This window comes from Oryctolagus cuniculus, chromosome 15 (genome assembly GCF_964237555.1).
Source record: "Oryctolagus cuniculus chromosome 15, mOryCun1.1, whole genome shotgun sequence".
Taxonomy (NCBI): Eukaryota; Metazoa; Chordata; class Mammalia; order Lagomorpha; family Leporidae; genus Oryctolagus; species Oryctolagus cuniculus.
In genome coordinates, this window is record NC_091446.1 from 15035268 (window position 1) to 15057726 (window position 22459).

Genomic DNA, 22459 nt, shown 5'->3' on the forward strand with positions numbered 1-22459 from the left:
CAAACAAACACAAAAAATAAAAGGAAGGATATGGTTAACAAACCAAAACCAGGTAGACTAAGGATATATGAAACCCAATTCCACTAAGTATCAATGGAAGTTTTCAAAACAAATAACAGAATATGTGAATGTGCCAAGGACTGATATCCTTCACTCTCTAAAAATTCAAAATGTGTTTATTTTACCCATTAATGACTACTGCAGAATGTCCAAATCTGTTGACATCTCTATGAAGATTTGGTTTCGGTAATATTTTCCATTCATCACAAGCTAGAAAACAGAAAAATAAATAAAATAAAATAATAAATTGAGACAAATAAAATGAAAAAAGCAATGGCCAAAGTAAAGATATAACACATAAAATGACAAAGAAAAATAGCCTTTCATTAATTTTCCCACTACCTACAATTTAGTGTCATTAATCAATTACACTGTACCTTAAGTAAAAATATTTTTGCTTAAAATTCCCACAAATAATTTTAAGCATTTATGAGAATAAAGGAAATGAGAGGAATACTATTAAGTGTACTTTATACTGGAAGATAATTTCAATGATATAGCTTCAGGTAAACAAACCAAGGTTCACATAGTAAAACTCATGAATATCAATAAAGGGCATACCTATATAAAAGCTAAATATTAAATCAAATACTGCATGTATGCATACAAAAGTAAATTGTATTATAATAATTACTGAAAGAAAGAACAGTTGAAATTGTAAGAATAAAACATTGGAGTCACTTTAAAATTTTGTTATTTCAAAGAATAGCATTTATTTTAGGTAAAGGGGAATCATTTTGAGACAAACCTAGATAAAACGTAAAAAACATGAATAATCCATGAACTATATAAAGAAGAATGGTTAATAAAAATGTATATCACCTCAATATAACCTCAAAATTGATATGTATATTAACTTAAATTTTCAGTTTTCAAATAGTTCAGAATTTAGTAGCTAGGGAATCTCAGGACAGTATCTGATATTTTATTACTTTAGATTTGCCATATCTTAATAAATGTCTTGGTACTTAATAAAATCAGATAGGTTGAAAAAGGTGTGGGTTTTTTTTTTTTTTTAAGAATTATTTATCTATTTGAAAGGCAGAGTTACAGAGGGTGGAAGAGAGACAGAGAGATCTTCCATCCACCGGTTCACTCCCCAGATGGCCAAAATGGCTATAGCTTGGCTAGGCCAAAGTTAGGAGCCAGAAGCTACATCTGGGGCTCCCTCCTTGGTGGCAGGAGCCCAAATACTTGGGCCTTATAACACTGCTTTAGGCAGGCTGTTAGCAGAGAACTGGACTGGAAGTGGAGCAGCCAGGGCATGAACCAGAGCCCATACAGGATGCCAGTGATGCAGGCGGCAGCTTTACCCACTATATCATAATGCCGGCCAATAAAAAGCTTTCTAAAGATAAATTTTAAGGTAGTAGAGATTGCTTTGTAAAACAATAAAACCTACAAGAAAGGATTTTGGAATGTTTTCAGCATAAATAAAGGATAAATGATTGAAGAGTTAGATATAGTCACCCTAATTTCAACATTATACAATGTATACATATATCAAAATATTACATGATTCCATATAAAATGTAAATTTTATATACATATATCAGTTAAATTTTAAAGATTAAAAAAGAATCTAAAATTATATTGTAAAAAAATATATAATGAATTACTCATTTTCTTATTGAAGCAAAATATAAAACACTAACACTGAAAGAAATTGGGTTTTATTTAATAATCTTACTAGTTAAGATAGAAGGAATTGCAAAAATCAAAAATAAGTCAGATAAGAGTAGAACTTCCCTCTTTCTGTATCTGTTCTTCTCCCTCTGTAACTCTGACTTAAATTGTTTTGCTAAAAAAGGCTAGTATTGGGACACAACAGATTAAGCTTCTACCTGGGATGCCTGCATCCTACACAAGCACTGGTTCGAGTCTTAGGTGCTCTGCTTCCCATCCAGCCCCTGGTTAATGTGCCTCTGAAGACAGTGGAAGATGCCCCATGTGCTTGGCTCCTGCCACCCACAGCAGAGACCCAGATGGAGTTCCGGGCTCCTAGCTTCATCCTGGCCCAATTCTAGCTGTTGTGGCCATTTGAGGAATAAACCAATGGACGGAAGATTTGCACTCTCCTCTCCTCTCTTCTCCTCTTACCTCCCCTTCCCTCCTCTCTAATCTTCTCTTTCTCTCCTTCCTTTCCACCCACCTTCCTTCCCTCTCCCTCTCCCTAGCACTGCCTTTCAAATAAATAAATAAATATGCAAAAAAAAAAGAAAGAAAAATAATAATAATGAAAGAGTAGAACTTCCAGAAAGCAATTTTTTACCTAAAGTCTCCAAAGGGGACGAATCCTTAAGGTCATTTTGAAACTGTCTGGAGTGCAAAAAAGACAGTAACCCAGCAACGCAAGACTACATAGAGCTAAAAAATAACTTGGACAAGCATCCAATACAAGCCAGGCAAAAGGAGGAAAGGAAAGCCGGTGAAAAATGCAAGGTAAAAGAATCTAAGTGTTTGTGGTGGAATGAGGACACATCAAGATGGCGCTGGTGAGCCAGCAGGATGTGTGCTCAGCTACAGAGGAAATGGCGGCAGAACCCACCTAGCAGGGGAATCTGCTTAGCAACAGGCAGTGATTGGTTACAGTATGGCCCTCCCTCTGACCGGATTGGCTGCCTCGGATATATAAGCACAGGTACTTCCTGAAATAAGTGAGTCTCTGGGCCGCTCGCCCCTAGCCTGCTTTCACCTGACTCCCGGTGTTGTCTATGTCATGACTCCTCGCCATCTTACCCCCAACCACCACGGGAGAACCCAAACGATACAACAAGAGTTAATACAGGGAAAGAAACTAAGAGAATAAAAAATAAGCATTAACTAAAACTTGGGCCTTTTGAAGACCTCTTCCAACTCTATAAGCCACTCTATCTCTTTAGATGAATGATAAATTATCTAAAGAATGGCATTATAAATGTGTGTGTGTGTATCACTAGCCAGAAGTTTTAATATTTTACCTTTTATTCCTTTTGTGTGAATGCAGTCAACATTTATTTATTTACTATTTAAAAGGATGTTGGGGGTGAAAGCGGAGGGGAAGTGAGAATCTTCCATCTGCTGGTTCACTTCCCACATGCCAGCAAGAGTCAAGTCTGGGCCAGGCTGAAGCCAGGAGTCAGGAAAGCAATCTATGAATCCCATGTGGGTAGCAGGGACCCAGGTACCCAAGCCATCACTTGCTGCCCACTAGGTGGACACCAGCAGGAAGCTGGGATCAAGAAAGGAGACAGGACTCAAATCCAAGCACTTTGATATGGGATGTGGAAATCCTAAGCAGCATTTTCACCACTATATCAAATGCCCACACCAGAGGCATTTTTTCTAAAAAGCAGATCTTATACTGTCACTCTCTTGACTGAAATTCTTTAAGAGCTCCCTGTAATTCTCAGTGTTTCACTCCTACTTCTTTATGTCTCTTTCTGTGGATTTTTTAAAAGAACTTTTACAGATATAACAAAAATTCCCAGTGCACTCCCACCTAACAATTCAAGTTTCATTTCTTCCTTTCTTCTTTGGAAGCAACCACTACCCCATATTTGCTCATGACTGTTCCTATATTGATGATATATACATGTTTATAAGTTGCAGCATTTTATTCTATAAGTGGTGCGATACCATATGGGACATTCTGCGACTAGTTTATTTTGTGCTACACACTGAGTGTTTTTATTTTTTTTTTATTTTTTTTTAATTTTTTTGACAGGCAGGGTGGACAGTGAGAGAGAGAGACAGAGAGAAAGGTCTTCCTTTGCCGTTGGTTCACCCTCCAATGGCCGCCGCAGCCGGCACACTGTGGCCGGCGCACCGTGCTGATCTGATGGCAGGAGCCAGGTACTTCTCCTGGTCTCCCATGGGGTGCAGGGCCCAAGTACTTGGGCCATCCTCCACTGCACTCCCTAGCCACAGCAGAGAGCTGGCCTGGAAGAGGGGCAACTGGGACAGAATCCAGCGCCCTGACTGGGACTAGAACCCGGCATGCCGGCGTGGTGCCGGCCTTATTTTTTTAATATTTTAACCATTAAATACAGATGCTCCTCAACTTATAAATTTAAAATATCATTAGTAAAAACACATTTACCCTTCTGAACATTATAGCTTAGCAACACTGTATACCGTGTATGTTGGCTGCCTAACCTTGGGGTTGTATAGCTGATTGGGAGCCACAGCTCACTCCCACTGTCAAGCACTATGAGAGCATGTGCTACCCATACCACTAGTTCAAGAAAAGACACATTTGACATTTGAAATACGAGTTATACTTTGGCATTTTAAGAAGCTGAAAGCCTGTAAGTAGAACCATTTTGAGTTGGGGATTATTTGCATATAGTTCAGTGACACATTCATCTTATGTGACCATCATCACCATCATCCACCTCTAAAACAGTCTTTATCTTGCAAAGTTAAAGTTCTGTGCCAATTAAAGAATAAATTCCCATTCTCCCTTCCCCCAGTCCCCAGCAACCATCACTCAATTTTCTGTCTCTATCATTTCAATTTCTCTGAGTACCACCTATAGAATCAGTGTTGCCCTGCCTGCCTTTTGCCACTTTGCTTGCCCTTTAAAAGATGTGCATGGTGGTTAATAAAGCGAACATGTTCACCAAAACTTGCATCTGGTGCTTCTTGTCAAAGAGCGCCATCGCCCCTCCCATGCTGACAGCGCAGGGGCCTCAAGATGAGCCCGCATATTCACCCATTGAGAAACATCTGGGTGGATGTCTGCTTCTATCATTTGGCTATTTTGAATAATGCTTTTATGAACATGAGTGGACAAATATATCTCCATGTCCCTGCTTTCAGTTCATTTGTGTATATGCAGACGCTAAACTGCTAGGTCATATGTTTAATTTTTTAAGGAATTTTCATACTGTTTTTCTATAGTAGCTGTATCATTTTACATTCCCACCAGCAGTGCAGAAGGATTCCAATTTCTCTATAATTTTATTAATTTTTTTTTTGCTAAACAGTCATCCTAATGGGTGTGAAATAGTACCATGTGGTTTCAATTTGCATTTCCCTAATGACTAATAATATTGAGCATCATTTGATATTCTTATTGTATATTTGTATTATCATGTTGGAAAATGTTAGTTTAACAACTTTTTAGATTTTTATATATGTACTAATATGTGTTCACTTTAACTATATCACAACATTCAATTTCATAACTACATCAAATATTTATCAACTAAACTGCTAATGAACAACAGAAACTGCTAATGAACTACAAAACACTATGCTAAGAAGCCAGAAACAAATAAAATATATTGCATGATTTCAGAAACTTCCAGAAATGGTAAATCTTTAGAGAGAAGAGCACCTCGGTGGCTGTCAGGGGTTGAAAAGGAGGAGGAATAGGGAGTGACTACTTTATGTGTATGAGGTATCCTTGTGGGGTGATGAAAATATTCTGGAACTGGATAATAGTATTGGTTGTAAAACATTATGAATATACTAAATGCCATTAAATTATTCACCATAAAATGGCTGGTTTTATGTTTTGTGAATTTTACATCATTTTAAAAAAAGAAAGTTAAACAATTCAAACTAAACCTCTTATAGAAAAGGGGGGAAAAATCTTGTCCAACACTATGAAATAGTCTGTGAGATTTAACTGGTCAGATCACTCATCTGCTGCTTATATCACAAAGCTGACGAGAATGAGCAAGGCTCAACTCGAAATCCTTTCTTTTGAGGATCTTCTTCATTTAGCGCATTTCTTCCTATTAAAGTCATAAAGTACACAAATCCCTGCAGATGAGAAATAGCACAGCACAGTAATAAAATTTAATTATATATGAGAACAATAAATTTAAACAAATTATTATATACAGTTACATTTCTAGAAATTGTCTTTTTACAAATGTACTGGAAAGAAATGAAGGCTTTTTTAATAGGTCCAAGAAATACCTTCAATTACACTAAAAGTTTAAAAAGAATAACAACCAATATTTATGGTAGATATTGGTGCTATTCAATAAATATTCCACTTCTCTTCCTTAGGCAGGGGACAAATTGCATTCCCACACTCCCTATAACTTGAAGTTGCCAATAAAATGCAAATAAATTTGATCCTTGTATTTCTGAATAGAAACATTTACCCATGAAAGACAACACAGAATTCCATATCCCCTGTGAGTATGAATGCCTAAGTGATGACAATGGGCAAATCTGTCCCAACAACCAACACTAGATATAGAGTAAGAAATAAAATTGTATTTGGTACACACTGGGACTACTAAGGAAAAAGAGTATTTTCCAAAGGATCTGTAAGATCTACACAGCATAAATTTAAAGGAGTTTGAGGAGAACAGATGGTACATATTCCAAAAGCATTGTAACCAACAGGGCTGGAACCTTATAATCCGATTAGCAAGAGTTTATTGATTTGAAACTACTCTCCCAAGATACAGGCTTTACCTTTTGACAGAATGCCAAGAGATAGTATGAACTTACTATTAGGAGGACTCCTAGAAACATGGAAAACAGAAAACTACAGTCCATGCTAAGTAAAGACAAAGTTACAGGTTGCTATAACAAACAGTAATGTCAGGGATTAAAAGTCCAGGAATATGAGCATGATGGAATGAATATGCCATGGAATACCAGAAAACCTAGCAGATAGTGTTATCTATGGAAAAAGCAGAGTGTATGACATTTACAAAAACCATGAAGAAATGTGATGACAGGTAAGGTACTAGCATCACTAAGAATCAGGCCAAAGCTGACGGTAATAGAAACTAGAACAGCACCAAGCTCAATGGTGGAGACAACAGGAAAATAGAGGACAGCTGGTGACACTGGCCCAACAGAATCCAATCCTAGAGGAGGGCAATTATTTCAACAAGCAGCATGATCAAAAAACATCAGTCAAGGGGACTGACTTGTGGAAAATTAAAGAGATGTCTGACACAACAACCCATTCCCTAGAAGCAAAATAGATGGCAAACCAACAAGTGGATTACCCAAATTTATTTGTATTATCAGAAGAAAACAAAGTTGTATGATCAGCATACTGGTGGTAGATACTTCAATAAAAAGTCACAATTCATTGCTCAATTTCTGGACATGGGCCATTTCTTAATTTAGATATCCAGAGCTGCTAAATTTAAAATTTGGGGTCTAGGAAAAAGGACCCTGCAGTAACTCCACAAGTGTCTGTGATCTTATTTCCCCAGTTCTTCCTCAAATGTAAACATAGTAATTTCATTGGGAAACAAGTCTAGGGGAAAGGGGAACATAAATATTTCAAGTACTGTCCAACAAAGGTCTGAGTTAACACTAGCAGCTGGAGACATTAAGTATTGTCATTGCCCTTCTGGGTAGCAGGAATATATGGCACAAGGAAATAAATGGCATCCTAGACAAGGTCAAGATCAAAATGAGTCCTCTGGGTAGGAACTGGAGGACATTATGTAAGTGAAATAAGTTAGGCACAGAACAATAAACACAGCATGTTCTCACTTATATATAGAAACAAAAAAGTTGATCTCCAACAATTAGAGAATAAAATAGTGGTTTCCAGAGCCTGGATAGGGTGTAGGAGAGGGAGGAACAGTTAAGTGATGGTTAATGGATACAGGGGTATAGTTGGATAGGAGTAGTAACTTCTAATGTTCTGTAGCACAGAATAACTATGGTTGACAACAATTGAGTATTTCCAAATAAATAGTTGATTTTGAATGTTCCCAGCACAAAGAAATGATTAAGTTTTGAGATAACAGGTATGTTAATAACCCCACCTGATCATTACACATTGTACTGTAATTGAAATAATTACATATGTATCGAAATGTCACATCATACTCCATACATATACAATTACTATACACCAATTAAAAATAATTTTTAATTTTTCACTGGGTAACAGACCCACTCAGTGATCATTTCAGATGTATAACTGAATAAACATACTTAGCAAACAGCACAACCTCAACCATACTTGGTCTCTGGTTATCACAGTGGAAGCCTCTAGAACTGCTGAACCCCTCCTCCCCAGACAATATTATAAAATGTAAAATAACATTCCACTCCAGAGAGAATGGGTGGCAAAAATTAATATCACCTTACATGACATAAAGGATGCCATAATAATAGACCCATTTAAATTAACAGCCTTTGCAACCTAAACAAAGCCTGAAGTGTCACCATCAAACAGTGGTCCAAATTGCAGGCACCATACAAGTTATGTATCTTTGTTAGACAAGGCTAACAAGGACACTGATTGGCAAATATGTTCTTTGCTAATCCTATTGAAAAACAGGATCAAAACTAGTATGAATTCAAACAAAATGGCAAATAGTATACTTTCATAATTTTGCCTCCACCATGTAAATGAATCAGGCCAAATAAACAGGGAATCCTAATGTGATGGAGACCTTGTTTAGACACAATCCCATAATTCAAAGGTAGAAGATAAAACCTACAAAGAGTCAGAGACCTTCATACTTGTATAATATTTAGGGGTCCAGTAGGCAGTAGCATTCTAGACATCTTAGCGGAATTAAAATTACTAATTACTGCATCTTGCAACTCTCATTAAAAGAAAGCAAACCATTTAGCAAGCCTCTTTTTGGTTCAGAAAGCAGCATATATCTTTGTTAGGAAGTTGACCCAGGCTAAATACTGAAAGACAAAAGGCTGCCAACTTTAACTCGATGCCAGAGCAAAAAATGACTCTGCTATAGATACAGTATACACCACAAGTAGCCTGCAGCTAGGCCACATAATCCAGTAGATACTATCTACTATATTGGTGGTATCTCTGTTGGGAAACAGGCCTTGTGGAATTTATGGTGAGCCCCAATGAATGAATCACAATGCAGTCTCCAAACACACATCAAAGGTCATGCCATCTGTAGTAGGAAACTATATACCTCTATCCTCATCATGCTGCTGGGCCCTACGAAAGACAGAGCATATATCCATGGGTAATAAAATGACCATATGTTCAGAGTTTTCTGTGAGTTCACTCTGTCACCAATAAGAACTAAGACAGACACAAGAATAAGCATGAACAAGACCACAGGGTACAAGCAATGTGCACAATCAGGTAATCCAGACATATCCTCCCCCAATGTTGCACCAACACCCTCTTCCTCATATTACAGCTATGACCATTTGGGGAATCGTATGCCCAGATAGCAATAGGAGGAAAGTATAAATATAACTCGATATTTGGGTACATATCAAATGTCTTAAAGCTCAATACTAAATCAATATAATTTTTGTGCATGTAGTCAGTTATTCTCACATTATAGTCTCTTATATTATTAAACTGTGTGACTGCAATCTATAATGATATCTCTTGCCAAGAAGAAAATATATTTCAGGAGTGCTCAAGACACTAAAAACGGTTCATAAGCAGTTCAAGGACAAATTAAATGAAATTCCACGCAGTTACTGACATCATGAAAATTGACAAAAAGTCCATGCCATACCCACAGAAAAGGCACACAAGAAAAAAGACTCAAGTAAAAGATACTCTCCACAATAAAAATTTTTAAATTCTTTTAAAAGGTCTTCAATACCAATGTACAATATCAGCTCAAGAAATTAGAGTTACTATTCTCTCAAATCCAAATTTCAGGAAACAATACTGGGCTGCCACTAGTATTTATTCATGAGGGGCCAAATAGTATACTTTATTAAGAACTTAAGCTAAATTCAAAGACTAGGTTTTTTTTTTAATCAGTGATACATAAAATAATGGAAATAGCAAATGTACTGGCATTAGTTAACTTTTCTGCAAATTCTCATGTTTTTCTATGAAAACAGCACCCATGATACTTTTAGGATGCACTTTAAAAACTCCCTTAATATTCCACTTGAAATGTCAGTTCATGAGTCAGTCTTAATCACACAGTTGAAATAAGATAGAAAGAATACATATATTGCATGTAATGCTCACATCAAGACGGATTTAAGGAAAAGCTTATATGAACCTTTTAAAATTCTTTAAGTAAAAAGTCAAATTTCTGGATGTTGTCAAAAGACATTTTTCATCTACCCTAAAATAATGGTGTTTCACAAGTGTTTTGTTTCCCACCACCCACCCTAATTCGAATTTTCTTTTACTATTCTAAAATGTGCACACGTTTCCATTGGTTATCTCAATCATAGCCACAGCTTCTTTTAGGAATTTGTTCCCTGGAATTTATTCAATAAATATTTAATTCTTACTCTCTGCCAGGCAAACTAGGCATCATTATTTCATTTTAAATCTTATTTCAATGATGTTTTAACATGATTTCCTGCTGGCTTCAGGAAATGGTCTTTACATAATAACTTCTATTTTAAAATTTCCTGGTAATTAATTAATGACAGTTGTTGAATGCCTAGAATAAGTCTTAACCAATCATACTTTATTGTACTTTTAAAACATTGTTGCATTATATTTTCTTATGTTGTACTTGAAATTTTTTCATTCTACATTACCCAGCCTTTTCCCCTCTTCTCAACAACTTTCAAGTTTTATTCTTTCAGTGTATATTTTCTTCCAAGACTCTGTATTTCAACAGTTTTGCAATCAAAGCAATCTCTCAAAATGCTTGTAAATTTGTTAAGAAAATCAGAGGTTCATTGTTCATTACTCATTTCTTTCTCATTGATTTTTATATTGAGTCACTGTTTTCTGATCAATTTGTGAGAAGATGGGCACAAAAAAAATTCAAATATACACTAAAAATCTGATTAAATTTACTGATAAAAATATTTCTTGAGTATCTTATCACATTAACAAACATATTCTCACTTCCCAACTCAAAGATCATTCAAGGGATATATGTTTGGTGCAATGGTCAAAATGCTGCTTGGGACGCCCACATCCCATATCAGACAGAGTACCTGGGTTTGAGTCTCAATTCTGGTTATGATTCTAACTTCCTGCTAATACAAATCCTGGAGGCAGAAGGTTATAGCCCAAGTATGTGCGTTATTGCCACCCACGTGCGAGATTGAGTTCCATGCTCCTGGCTTCATCCTGGCCCAGTTCCAACTGCTGTGGGCATTTAGGGGAGTAAATCAGCTGATGGAAGATCTCTCTCTCTCTCTCTCGCTCTCTCGCTCTCTCGCTCTCTCTTTCTCTCCATGTCTCCCTTTAAATGACATGAAAATAAACTAATTTTAAAAAAATAACTCTGGCCAGCGCCACGACTCACTTGGCTAACCCTCTGCCTGCAGCACCGGCACCCCGGGTTCTAGCCCCAGTTGGGGCGCTGGATTCTGTACCGGTTGCTCCTCTTCCAGTCCAGCTCTCTGCTGTGGCCCGGGAAGGCAGTGGAGGATGGCCCAAGTGCTTGGGCCCTGCACCCGCATGGGAGACCAGGAGGAAGCACCTGGATCCTGGCTTCAGACTGGCACAGCATGCTGGCTGTGGCGGCCATTTTGGGGGTGAATCAATGAAAGAAGACCTTTCTCTCTCTGTCCCTCTCTCTCTCACTAACTCTGCCTGGCGCGCGCACGCGCACACACACACACACACAAAACCTCTGGGGACCACTGCTGTGATGTAGCAGGTAAAGCCAACAACTGCAGTGCCAGTATCCCATATGGGTGCCAGTTTGAGTCCTGGCTGCTCCACTTCAGATCCAGCTCTCTGCTATGGCCTGGGAAAGCAGTAGAAGACAGGCCGAGTCCTTGGGCCCCTATACCCACGTGGGAGACCTGGAAGAAGCTCCTGACTCCTGGCTTCAGATCGTCCTACCTCCAACAATTACAGCCATTTAGGGAGTGAAACAGTGGATGGAAGACCTGTCTCTATCTGCCTCTGCCTCTCTGTAACTCTGCCTTTCAAATAAATAAATCAATCTTAAAAGAAAAAAAGAGATACCCAATCTTACAATCTATGTGAGTCTGGGTTGAAAAATGGTAAATCAGTGTCTTCCTCTGTAAATGGAATATAACACACACTACATGGATGTTACAAGAATTACATTATAACACATGTGTAAAGCCCCAAGCACTACAAGAAACATTAGACAAATGTTACTGCTCCCTTTTCTCAAAACAAAGGTCATTTTTTCTTTTACTCATTGACCTGATTTTTAAGACATAATAAGATACTATTTCTTATATATAATTCCAAAGAAAGAAAAAATACATCTTGAGCAAAGGCCACAACAAAGTTCAAAATAATAATGGTAAATTCATTGGAGAAAAAAAAGCATAAATGATCTTAAGGGTTTCCTGATTAACAATGAAACAAACTAGTTCTTTCCAGTGGCCAAACAAGTGGTATTGCTTTCATGATAAATGAACCATAAGAACTTAATGAAAAGCATAGAAAATTATTGATTGACAGATGGAGGAACCAAAAAATATCCAGAAAATGAAAACAGTTATAAAACTGAAGAGCAAGATGGAATTTTCATAATGTTGCTCAAGTCCCAAAAAATTAAATTGCTTATTTAAATTTGAATTTCATTTTGTATGAAATGATATGCTTTGTATCCATTTCATAGATACATAGTGAGATGTGTCACCCCACATAGCATGTATGAAATGCTTCATAAACTACTTGTGATAAGGCTATTCCAAACTATTCAACTGTATTTTAAAACACAAATAATCATACATTAGCAATAAAATGTTACTTCTTCAAATATGGGATTGCTTCTCAGTTTTTACTGATTTTATTTCTAAATAATTACCTAACAAGGGATTCAGAAAAGCTTATTGATGAGTACCAAGTCATAGATAGATTGCAGAAAGTCATTTTGGTATTCTATTGTACAGTAGGGAATTACAGAAAATTATAATGTTTTCCAGATGTTTCTAAAGCTAGAAGGGTTTGGAATGTTTTCACCAACAGGAAATGATAAATGAAGAGACAGATATGTCTGCCCTTATTTGAACACTATATATTGTAAATATTTACTGAAACATCACATAGCACACATAAATACAAATTTTTACATATCAGTAAAATTTTTAAAAGAATTTTATTAAATTTTTATAAATTTTAATTAAAATTTTTTTAATTTTTTTTTATTTTTTAAGTAAAAAAAAAAAAACCACCACCTACAAAAAAAATTAATGCCACAAGTAAACAATCACATTTAGGGAATTTTTTTAAAAATCTATTATTGAGGCTGGTGCCATGGCATAGTAGGCTAAGCCTCCACCTGCAGTGCTGGCCTCCCATATGGGCACTGGTTCAGGTCCTGGCTGCTCCACTTCCCATCTAATTCTCTGCTGTGGCCTGGGAAGCCAGTGGAAGATGGCCCAAGCACTTGGGCCCCTGCACTCACATGGAGACCCAGAAGAAGCTCCTAGCTCCTGGCCTCGGATCAGCTCAGATCCAGCAGTTGCAGCTATTAAGGGAGCGAATGAGCAGATGGAAGACCTTTCTGTCTCGCCTACTCTCTGTTTGTAACTCTACCTCTCAAAATAAATAACTAAAATCTTAAAAAAAGAGACAACTATTATTAGTTCAATCTGATTTGAAGTTTCAGTTGTTCAGCTTTCTACATACAACAACTATTTCTTATACAAATCCTACTCCATGCTAAAATAATCCATCAGGATATTATTTTTTCATGTTTCTATTACATTCCATTATCTTTGTGAAGAAAAAATATGATAATAAACTGATTTTTCATCTTGTTTAGGATTCTAATAGAAGGCTATTTTTGGTAGAAAGATCCTTTAAATCTTGAATAAGGTATTATGGTAACTTTCTGAAAGCAATAATATGACTAAATAATAACCAAAAAAAGTAAAATTTTCAAATTTTAAAAGCTGACTTCAAGTTGGACTTACAAACAAGAATAGTAAGTAATGTGTCGTGCTATATGTTACAGTCAATCCAGACTGATGCACCAGCTCTGTCCCTATTCTCAATTCCACTTCATTCATTTTTTGAGAATATAAATGATCAGTGACTAATCTCAAAGTCTCTGAGCCTATAGGTCTGCTTTCCGCCCACAACAACCTTCAAAAAGGGAATACCAAGGTACAGCCATGATCTATCATGCATAATATAATGAGAACTCTGAAGGCAAGGTCATAGTCTGAAAGATTAATGATATCTCTATATAAAATTTACTATGGCAGTAATGTTGAAATAGAATATTTTACAACAATGAAAAATGAGAATTGGCACAAAAATTCCTATTGGTGTAAACATTATATAACAGAAAGCAAGCAGCTAAGTCTTTAGGTGCATTGCAGTTAAATGCACACAAAAAAATCCTATTATACATACTTAAAGAGAAAAAAAAGCAACATGACTTTTTTTTTTTTAAAAAAAAGAGCTATTTCCTAGGTAGCTTATTATGCAATGCTTATATATATTACCACAATATCATACTCTATTAGGAAAATAACTATTTTGAAAAGCACTTGATGGAGTATGAAAATAATATGAAACACTTTTTCCTAGAAAATTATTCCAACATTTAATGCTACAAAATCAAGAGGATAAATACAGGTTATATTGGGAAAATGTTATTGGGAACTACACAAATAATTAAGTGAAATGAAACATAATACTTTCATTCTACATTGAATTAAATGGTTGCCTTTATGTTTTTGTTGGTGATGTTAGAGGAAAAAATCTACATTAAAATACAAAACTATTTAAAATACAATATTCTTCCCATTTGGAACAATTCACTTGCGCTAATCCTTATGGTGTACTCAGGTAGAAAGACTACACTGAGTTTTAGGTGTTAAAAAAGCTATATCTATCAATTACTACCTGAATGACTTTGAACAAGTTCCTGTAATTCTTGTTTATTTAATCTTCCAAAAATGATGATGATAACACTTGATTCAAGGTGATTATAGAGATTACAGATTTTGTGTACAATCTCTTCATAAAGCATCTAGCAATCAAAGGAACTTAATAAATAGCAGTAATTAGAATAATGATAAATCTAACACTTCTATCACCCTTCTGCGACAAAAACCCATTTTTTCATTAGCAATTTATCACACATGAAACTCGAATTATCATAATCACCAACAGTATGAAATAAACATATATTCCAAATACGTCAGCTACAAAATAGTTCAATCTTAAATGCATCAAAGCACAAATATTCTGTGGAAACTCTTCAAAAAATCTTTATCAAAAGTTCAAAAATCTCACTTTTTAATAATGACTATAAAATTCTGCACATTTCCTAGGATTTTTCTCAGAAGACAAACAAACAAAACTTCCATCTGTTTACAGAAAAATAAGCTATCTCATTACAATAAGCAAAATGTTGATAGCGCCAGCCTGGTAATGACAGATTCTAGGAAGGTCAATGACAGCCTAGATCCACTTCCTCATTGAACCCATTTTTCTGAATCTCAGACATTGATTTACGAGCCTTCCAAAAGCTGACAAAATTCTATATTCATCATGAGCTATTATTTCAAATTATTATTTCAGAAAGGTAAGCTTTGATCATTTAGGATCTTAAAAATTAATTATAGACTGAGTTAAAAAAATCATTACTGTGAATTTTATTTCAAATAAACTTGATAATTTTCTCTATTCAGACACTTGAAATAATTTTCCAAATCAGACTTTGTGTCTATGTGATGTTTAATTATTATTTCAGAAAGGTAAGCTTTGATCATTTAGGATCTTAAAAATTAATTATAGACTGAGTTAAAAAAATCATTACTGTGAATTTTATTTCAAATAAACTTGATAATTTTCTCTATTCAGCCACTTGAAATAATTTTCCAAATCAGACTTTGTGTCTATGTGATGTTTAAGAGGAAAAGTATACTTCTATTATATCTTCATTCTTTGGTCTCCTTTATTTTTGTCAAATAACTTTGTACCACAAAAATTTTAAATGTCAGATTTTCACTATAGTTATGATGGATTGCTAAATATAGCATTTCAATAAATAAATTCATTTAAATCAACCAGACTATAGATACTATAATTAAAATTAACAAATTATATAAATGCACTATACTTCTGGTTATCTGGAAAGTTTCTTGCTGTTTAGTTGCTTCTGGGTTTCCATTTTGTCTCACAAACTTATTTCTCTAGTTCTAATTTTTCTATACTCCTTTCTCTAGTTGTATACGATTACTATTTTTACTAAATTTATCAGGTGTGTTTACTATAAGTTCATTTTTGTTCTTCTATACTAAACCTAAATGGTTGCATTCCTGATACTTGGAATTTACACAATTTGAGAGTGCTACTAAAAAGCTACTATAAAACCAAACATAATAGAGCGATACAAAACTCACACAGGGATACAATATACAAGAGTTTTCAAAAACCTAGACTTCTATATTTCCATCTTCACTCCTAACTCACACTGGCAGATTTGTTCCCAAATCTGATACTATTTTGCTGAAATGGGAGAAACTCTCATTTATAATCTATCATTGAATTTATTTCAAAAATGACATTTACACATGCTGTCAATTTATGTATTTTAGAATTTCTATGTGGAAAATCTGATTACTTCCTACTTTGTAGAATCCTAACAGATACATACCTATGTCATATGCCAGGAAATCGGCAGAAAAACATTTTGCACCGTTACTCAAGGAAGTGTCATTATGGGTATTTCCTCCAAAAATAAGCATAGCTCCATTGATAAGAACAGCTGAATGAAGGTATCTGGCAAACCCACTTTCTCTCAAAATAGTCCTACAGAATAAAATTTAAAAATGTATTACAAAAGATAAAAAGATCTTCCTGATTTAGTTATATTATATAAAGAACCTAATGTGCAAACAGAATTTTCCTTAGATTTGTTGGGGGGAAGTTTTTTTAACATCTTAGAAATGATCTCAAAACTTCACATTTTAAAAAATATCTTAAGATTCCCAGTATTTTAAAATTCTTTGAGGAAACATAACAAACAGGTTTGTTAATACTCATAATAATGTTATTAACATTTCCATTTTATAAAATAAGGAAACAAATCTCAAAGTTGGAGGATAAAAACATCACCATTTTAAACACTAAAATAAGAAAAAGTTAAAGTAAATTTACTGTAAACTGTCTTTGGTTAAAAAAAACTATATAACTTATATAGGATCCTTAAATATGTTTTCTAAACTTTTTAAAGTATGACTTAACATGCACAAAAGTGCATGTAAATCTAAAACTCAATGATTTTCACAAGAAAAACACAACTAACACAACTAAGCAACCAACTCCCAGTTCGAAAACAAAAGAAGAAAAATTACTACTATTGTGCTTCTGACAATACAGACTTACTTTGCTACTTCTGTAGCTTACATAAATAGAATCATATAGATCACATTCATTTGTGTGCAGATTACTTTGCTCAAAATTGTTGACACATCTGTATTTTTGTGTATTTAAGTTATAATCAATGTATTTTTGAGAACACAAATGTTCTTTTAATTAAGATATAATTCTGAGAAAAAGTATTATAAATAGATGCTCATAATTATAATTGACATTAATGAATGAATATATAATAAAGGAACATGACAATATGCATCAACACTTCACAGTTACTCTATATAAAATCCTGGTACAAAGCATTAAAATGTAAACAGTTAGTATATATGTTATAGTTAATATGCCATATAAAGTATCTCCAAAACCATGTATTATAATACCAATTAATAGATTAAAAATATGAGGTTAACTTCTAGAGTGGGAAAATGGGGAGTTCCACACCCTCCCTTGGAAAGAATTATAGTTAGTTAATAAATAATAATAATAACAATGACATACAACAACAATCATTTATAGTCTCAGAAAAGTTTACTATGAGCAAAAACAAAAAAATTTTTACTCAAGAATATCTATTAAATTTCAGTAAGAATAGTAATAATCTATGGTATCAGATAACAATATTTACTCCACTCCTTCCCCTCATACCTTGCCCACAAACACACGAGTTCAACCTGACAGAAGTCCCACCTCAGGTGGTTCCAGGCAAGTACACAAAGATCCTTTCTCTCTCAGCTCCCAGTCCAGGTGAGTGCAGTCTCACTAGGAGTGGCAGACTGCCAGCCAGCCATTCTCATGCTCCCAGCTCTGGGTTACAGCTCTACTCCATGAAAAAACATGAGAGGCTGGGTGCTCTTCCTCTACCCAGCCCCTCCTCAAGAGTTTTAACTGAATATGAGGCCCAGAAGGCTGAAAATACTGGAGTCCAATAATGTTTTCCTCACCTCACCCATAACGCAGAGGTTCCTTGCCAGAAGAGGCAAGCTGAGAAGACCAGAGATTACCATTCACATCCAATACTCTGCAATTAAGGCAGTGGTATGATTCCACAAGAAAGAAGCCACTAAGCCTAACCATATACAACTCTAAAACAGGGGCACAAAGATTGTCCCTACACTGCAGGGGATGCTTTCATCCCTTATCTAGCTACCTTCTTTATCTGATTAAGCATCCTGCTAATGAATTCTGGAAGGCAAAACACAGTTCAAGTGCTTGTGCCCCTATACCCACGTGGGAGACCTGGATGGAATTCTAGGTTCCTGGTGTAAGTAAGTAAGGGGCGGGGGGGAGGAGAGGGGAGAGAGGAGAGAGGAGGAGAGGAGAGAGGAGATAGGAGAGAGGGGAGAGAGGGGAGAAAGGGGGGAGAGAGGAGAGAGAGGGGAGAGGAGAGAGAGAGGGGGGAGAGGAGAGAGGGTAGAGAGGAGAGAGGGGAGAGAGGAGAGAGGAGAGAGAGGAGAGAGAGGAGAGAGGGCAGAGGATAGAGAGGAGAGAGGGTAGAGAGGGGAGAGGAGAGAGGGGAGAGAGGGGAGAGGAGAGAGGAGAGAGGGGAGAGAGGAGAGAGGGGAGAGAGGAGAGAGGGGAGAGAGGGGAGAGAGGGGAGAGAGGGGAGAGGAGAGAGAGAGAGGGGAGAGGAGAGAGGGGAGAGAGGGGAGAGGAGAGAGGGGAGAGGGTAGAGAGGGGAGAGAGGGGAGAGGAGAGAGGGGAGAGAGGGGAGAGGAGAGAGGGGAGAGGAGAGAGGGGAGAGGAGAGAGGGGAGAGGAGAGAGGGGAGAGGAGAGAGGGGAGAGAGGGGAGAGGAGAAAGGGGAGAGGAGAGAGAGGGGAGAGGAGAGAGGAGAGAGGGGAGAGAGGAGAGAGGATAGAGAGGAGAGAGGAGAGGGGAGAGAGGAGAGAGGGGAGAGGAGAGAGAGGGGAGAGGGGAGAGAGGGCAGAGGGTAGAGAGGAGAGAGAGGAGAGAGGGTAGAGAGGGGAGAGAGGGGAGAGGAGAGAGGGTAGAGAGGGGAGAGAGGAGAGAGGGGAGAGGAGAGAGGGGAGAGGAGAGAGGGGAGAGGAGAAAGGGGAGAGGAGAGAGAGGGGAGAGGAGAGAGGGGAGAGGAGAGAGAGAGGGGAGAGGAGAGAGGGGAGAGAGGGGAGAGGAGAGAGGGGAGAGGGTAAGAGGGGAGAGGAGAGAGGGGAGAGAGGGGAGAGGAGAGAGGGGAGAGAGGGGAGAGGAGAGAGGGGAGAGGAGAGAGGGGAGAGAGGGGAGAGGAGAGAGGGGAGAGGAGAGAGGGGAGAGAGGGGAGAGGAGAAAGGGGAGAGGAGAGAGAGGGGAGAGGGGAGAGGAGAGAGGGGAGAGGGGAGAGGAGAAAGGGGAGAGGAGAGAGAGGGGAGAGGAGAGAGGAGAGAGGGGAGAGAGGGAGAGGGGAGAGGAGAGAGGGGAGAGAGGGGAGAGGAGAGAGAGGGTAAGAGGGGAGAGGAGAGAGGGGAGAGAGGGGAGAGAGGGCAGAGGGTAGAGAGGAGAGAGAGGAGAGAGGGTAGAGAGGGGAGAGAGGGGAGAGGAGAGAGGGTAGAGAGGGGAGAGAGGAGAGAGGGGAGAGGAGAGAGGGGAGAGGAGAGAGGGGAGAGGAGAGAGGGTAGAGAGGGGAGAGAGGAGAGAGGGGAGAGGAGAGAGGGGAGAGGAGAGAGGGGAGAGGAGAAAGGGGAGAGGAGAGAGGGAGAGGGGAGAGGAGAGAGAGGGGAGAGGAGAGAGGGGAGAGAGGATAGAGGAGAGAGGGGAGAGGGTAGAGAGAGGAGAGGGGAGAGGGTAGAGAGAGGAGAGAGAGGAGAGGAGAGAGGGTAGAGAAGGGAGAGGAGAGAGAGGAGAGAGGGGAGAGAGGAGAGAGGGGAGAGAGGGGAGAGGAGAGAGGGGAGAGGAGAGAGAGGGGAGAGGGAGAGAGAGAGGAGAGAGGAGAGAGGGGAGAGAGGAGAGAGGATGAGAGGAGAGAGGAGAGGGGAGAGAGGAGAGAGGGAGAGGAGAGAGAGGAGAGAGGGGAGAGAGGAGAGAGGATAGAGAGGAGAGAGGGAGAGGGTAGAGAGAGGAAGAGGGAGAGGGGAGAGAGAGGAGAGAGGGGAGAGGAGAGGGTAGAGAAGGGAGAGGATAGAGAGGAGAGAGGGGAGAGGGGAGAGAGAGGAGAGAGGGGAGAGGAGAGGTGAGAGAGGGAGAGGAGAGAGGGGAGAGAGGAGAGAGGATAGAGGAGAGGGAGAGAGGGAGAGGGAGAGAGAGGAGAGGGGGAGAGGGAGAGAGAGGGAGAGGGGAGAGGAGAGGAGAGAGGAGAGAGTGAGAGGAGAGAGGGAGAGAGAGAGGGAGAGGAGAGAGGGAGAGGAGGAGAGGGAGAGGAGAGAGAGGAGAGAGGGGAGAGGAAGAGGAGAGAGGAGAGAGGAGAGGGGAGAGGGAGAGAGGAGAGGAGAGGAGAGAGGGGAGAGAGGGGTGAGAGGAGGAGAGGGAGAGGAGAGAGAGAGGGAGAGGAGAGGAGAGGAGAGAGGGAGGAGAGGATAGAGAGGAGAGGGAGAGGGAGAGAGGGGAGAGAGGGGAGAGGAGAGAGAGGAGAGGGAGAGAGGGAGAGGATAGAGAGGAGAGAGGGAGAGGAGTGAGAGAGGGGAGAGAGGGAGAGGAGGGAGAGGGAGGGGAGAGGAGAGGGGAGAGGAGAGGGGAGAGGAGAGAGGAGAGAGGGAGAGAGGAGAGAGGAGAGGTGAGAGGGGGAGAGAGGAGAGGGGAGAGGGGAGAGAGGGAGAGGATAGAGAGGAGAGAGGGAGAGAGAGGGGAGAGGATAGAGAGAGAGAGGGGAGAGAGAGAGGTGAGGGATAGAGAGGAGAGGGAGAGGGGAGAGAGGGAGGAGGTGAGGAGGGAGGAGAGGATAGAGGGAGAGAGGGGAGAGAGGAGAGAGGGGTAGAGAGGAGAGAGGGGAGAGGATAGAGAGGAGAGAGGGGAGAGGAGGGAGAGGAGAGAGGAGAGGGAGAGGGGAGAGAGGGGAGAGGATAGAGAGGAGAGGGAGAGGGAGAGGGAGAGGGGAGAGGAGAGAAGGGAGAGGATGAGAGGAAGAGGGAGAGGGAGAGGAGAGAGGGAGAGGGAGAGGGAGGAGAGGAGAGAGGGGAGAGGGAGAGAGGAGAGAGGGGAGGAGAGGATGGGGAGAGAGGGAGAGAGGAGAGTGGTTGAGGGGTGAGGGTGGGGAGGGGAGTGGGTGTGGGGTGAGTGGGTGTGAGTGGAGTGAGTGGAGTGAGAGGGGTGTGGGGTGTGAGGGAGTGGTGAGGGGGTGAGGGTGTGTGGAGAGTGGGGGAGAGGGGGTGTGGTTGTGTGGGTTGTGGGATGAGGGATGAGTGAGAGGTGGAGAGGGAGAGGGGAGTGGAGAGGGAGAGAGGGGAGTGGATAGAGAGGGGAGTGAGTGGTGAGGGAGTGAGGTGGAGGGTGTGGTGTGTGGGGTGGGGTTGAGAGGAGTGGGTGAGTGAGGAGAGTGGTTGGAGGTGAGTGGGTGAGTGGGAGAGGAGAGGAGGGAGAGAGGGGAGAGGGGGAGAGGAGAGAGAGGAGAGGAGGAGAGGGGAGAGGAGAGTGAGAGAGAGGAGAGGAGAGAGGCGAGAGGAGAGAGAGGGAGGAGAGGGGAGAGGGGAGAGGATAGAGAGGAGAGAGGGAGAGAGAGAGGGAGAGAGGGAGAGAGAGGGAGAGAGGAGAGAGGGGAGAGGAGAGAGGGAGAGGATAGAGAGGAGAGAGGAGAGAGGAGAGGGGAGAGGGAGGAGGAGAGGGGGAGAGGAGAGAGAGGGAGAGATAGAGAGAGAGAGGGGAGAGAGGAGAGAGGGGAGAGGAGAGGGAGAGAGGGGAGAGGATAGAGAGAGAGAGGGAGAGGAGAGAGGGAGAGAGGGGAGAGAGGAGAGGGAGAGGAGAGAGGGGAGAGGATAGAGAAGAGAGAGGGGAGAGGAGAGAGAGGAGAGAGGAGAGGAGAGGGAGAGGGGAGAGGAGAGAGAGGAGGAGAGAGAGGAGAGGAGAGAGGAGAGAGGGAGAGAGGAGAGAGGGAGGAGAGGAGAGGGAGAGGATAGAGAGGAGAGAGGGGAGAGGGAGAGAGAGAGGAGAGAGGAGAGAGGGGAGAGGGAGAGAGGGAGAGGAGGAGAGAGAGGGGAGAAGGGGAGAGGGAGAGGGGAGAGGAGAGAATGGAGAGGATAGAGAGGAGAGGGGAGAGGGGAGAGGAGAGAGGGGAGAGGGAGAGAGGAGAGAG

General features: G+C 39.9%; 1 protein-coding gene across 12 annotated transcripts in view; it reads right to left on the reverse strand.

Annotated features, from left to right (window-relative positions):
* The window catches only part of ATRNL1 (attractin like 1), an 814147-nt gene that overhangs the window by 627551 nt on the left and 164137 nt on the right, over window positions 1-22459 (reverse strand). For 11 of the 12 annotated variants that reach the window (XR_011382205.1, XR_011382206.1, XR_011382207.1 and 8 more), the window contains exons 10-11: window positions 16524-16678; window positions 186-270 (exon numbers count right to left, since the gene is read on the reverse strand). Coding sequence is in view for 8 of the 12 variants with exons in the window: in XM_070057169.1 (XP_069913270.1) it covers window positions 186-270; window positions 16524-16678 (240 nt within the window). In the remaining 4 variants the exon portion in view is untranslated. The remainder of the gene's footprint in view (window positions 1-185; window positions 271-16523; window positions 16679-22459) is intronic. The other variant, XR_011382208.1, reaches the window with a different exon arrangement.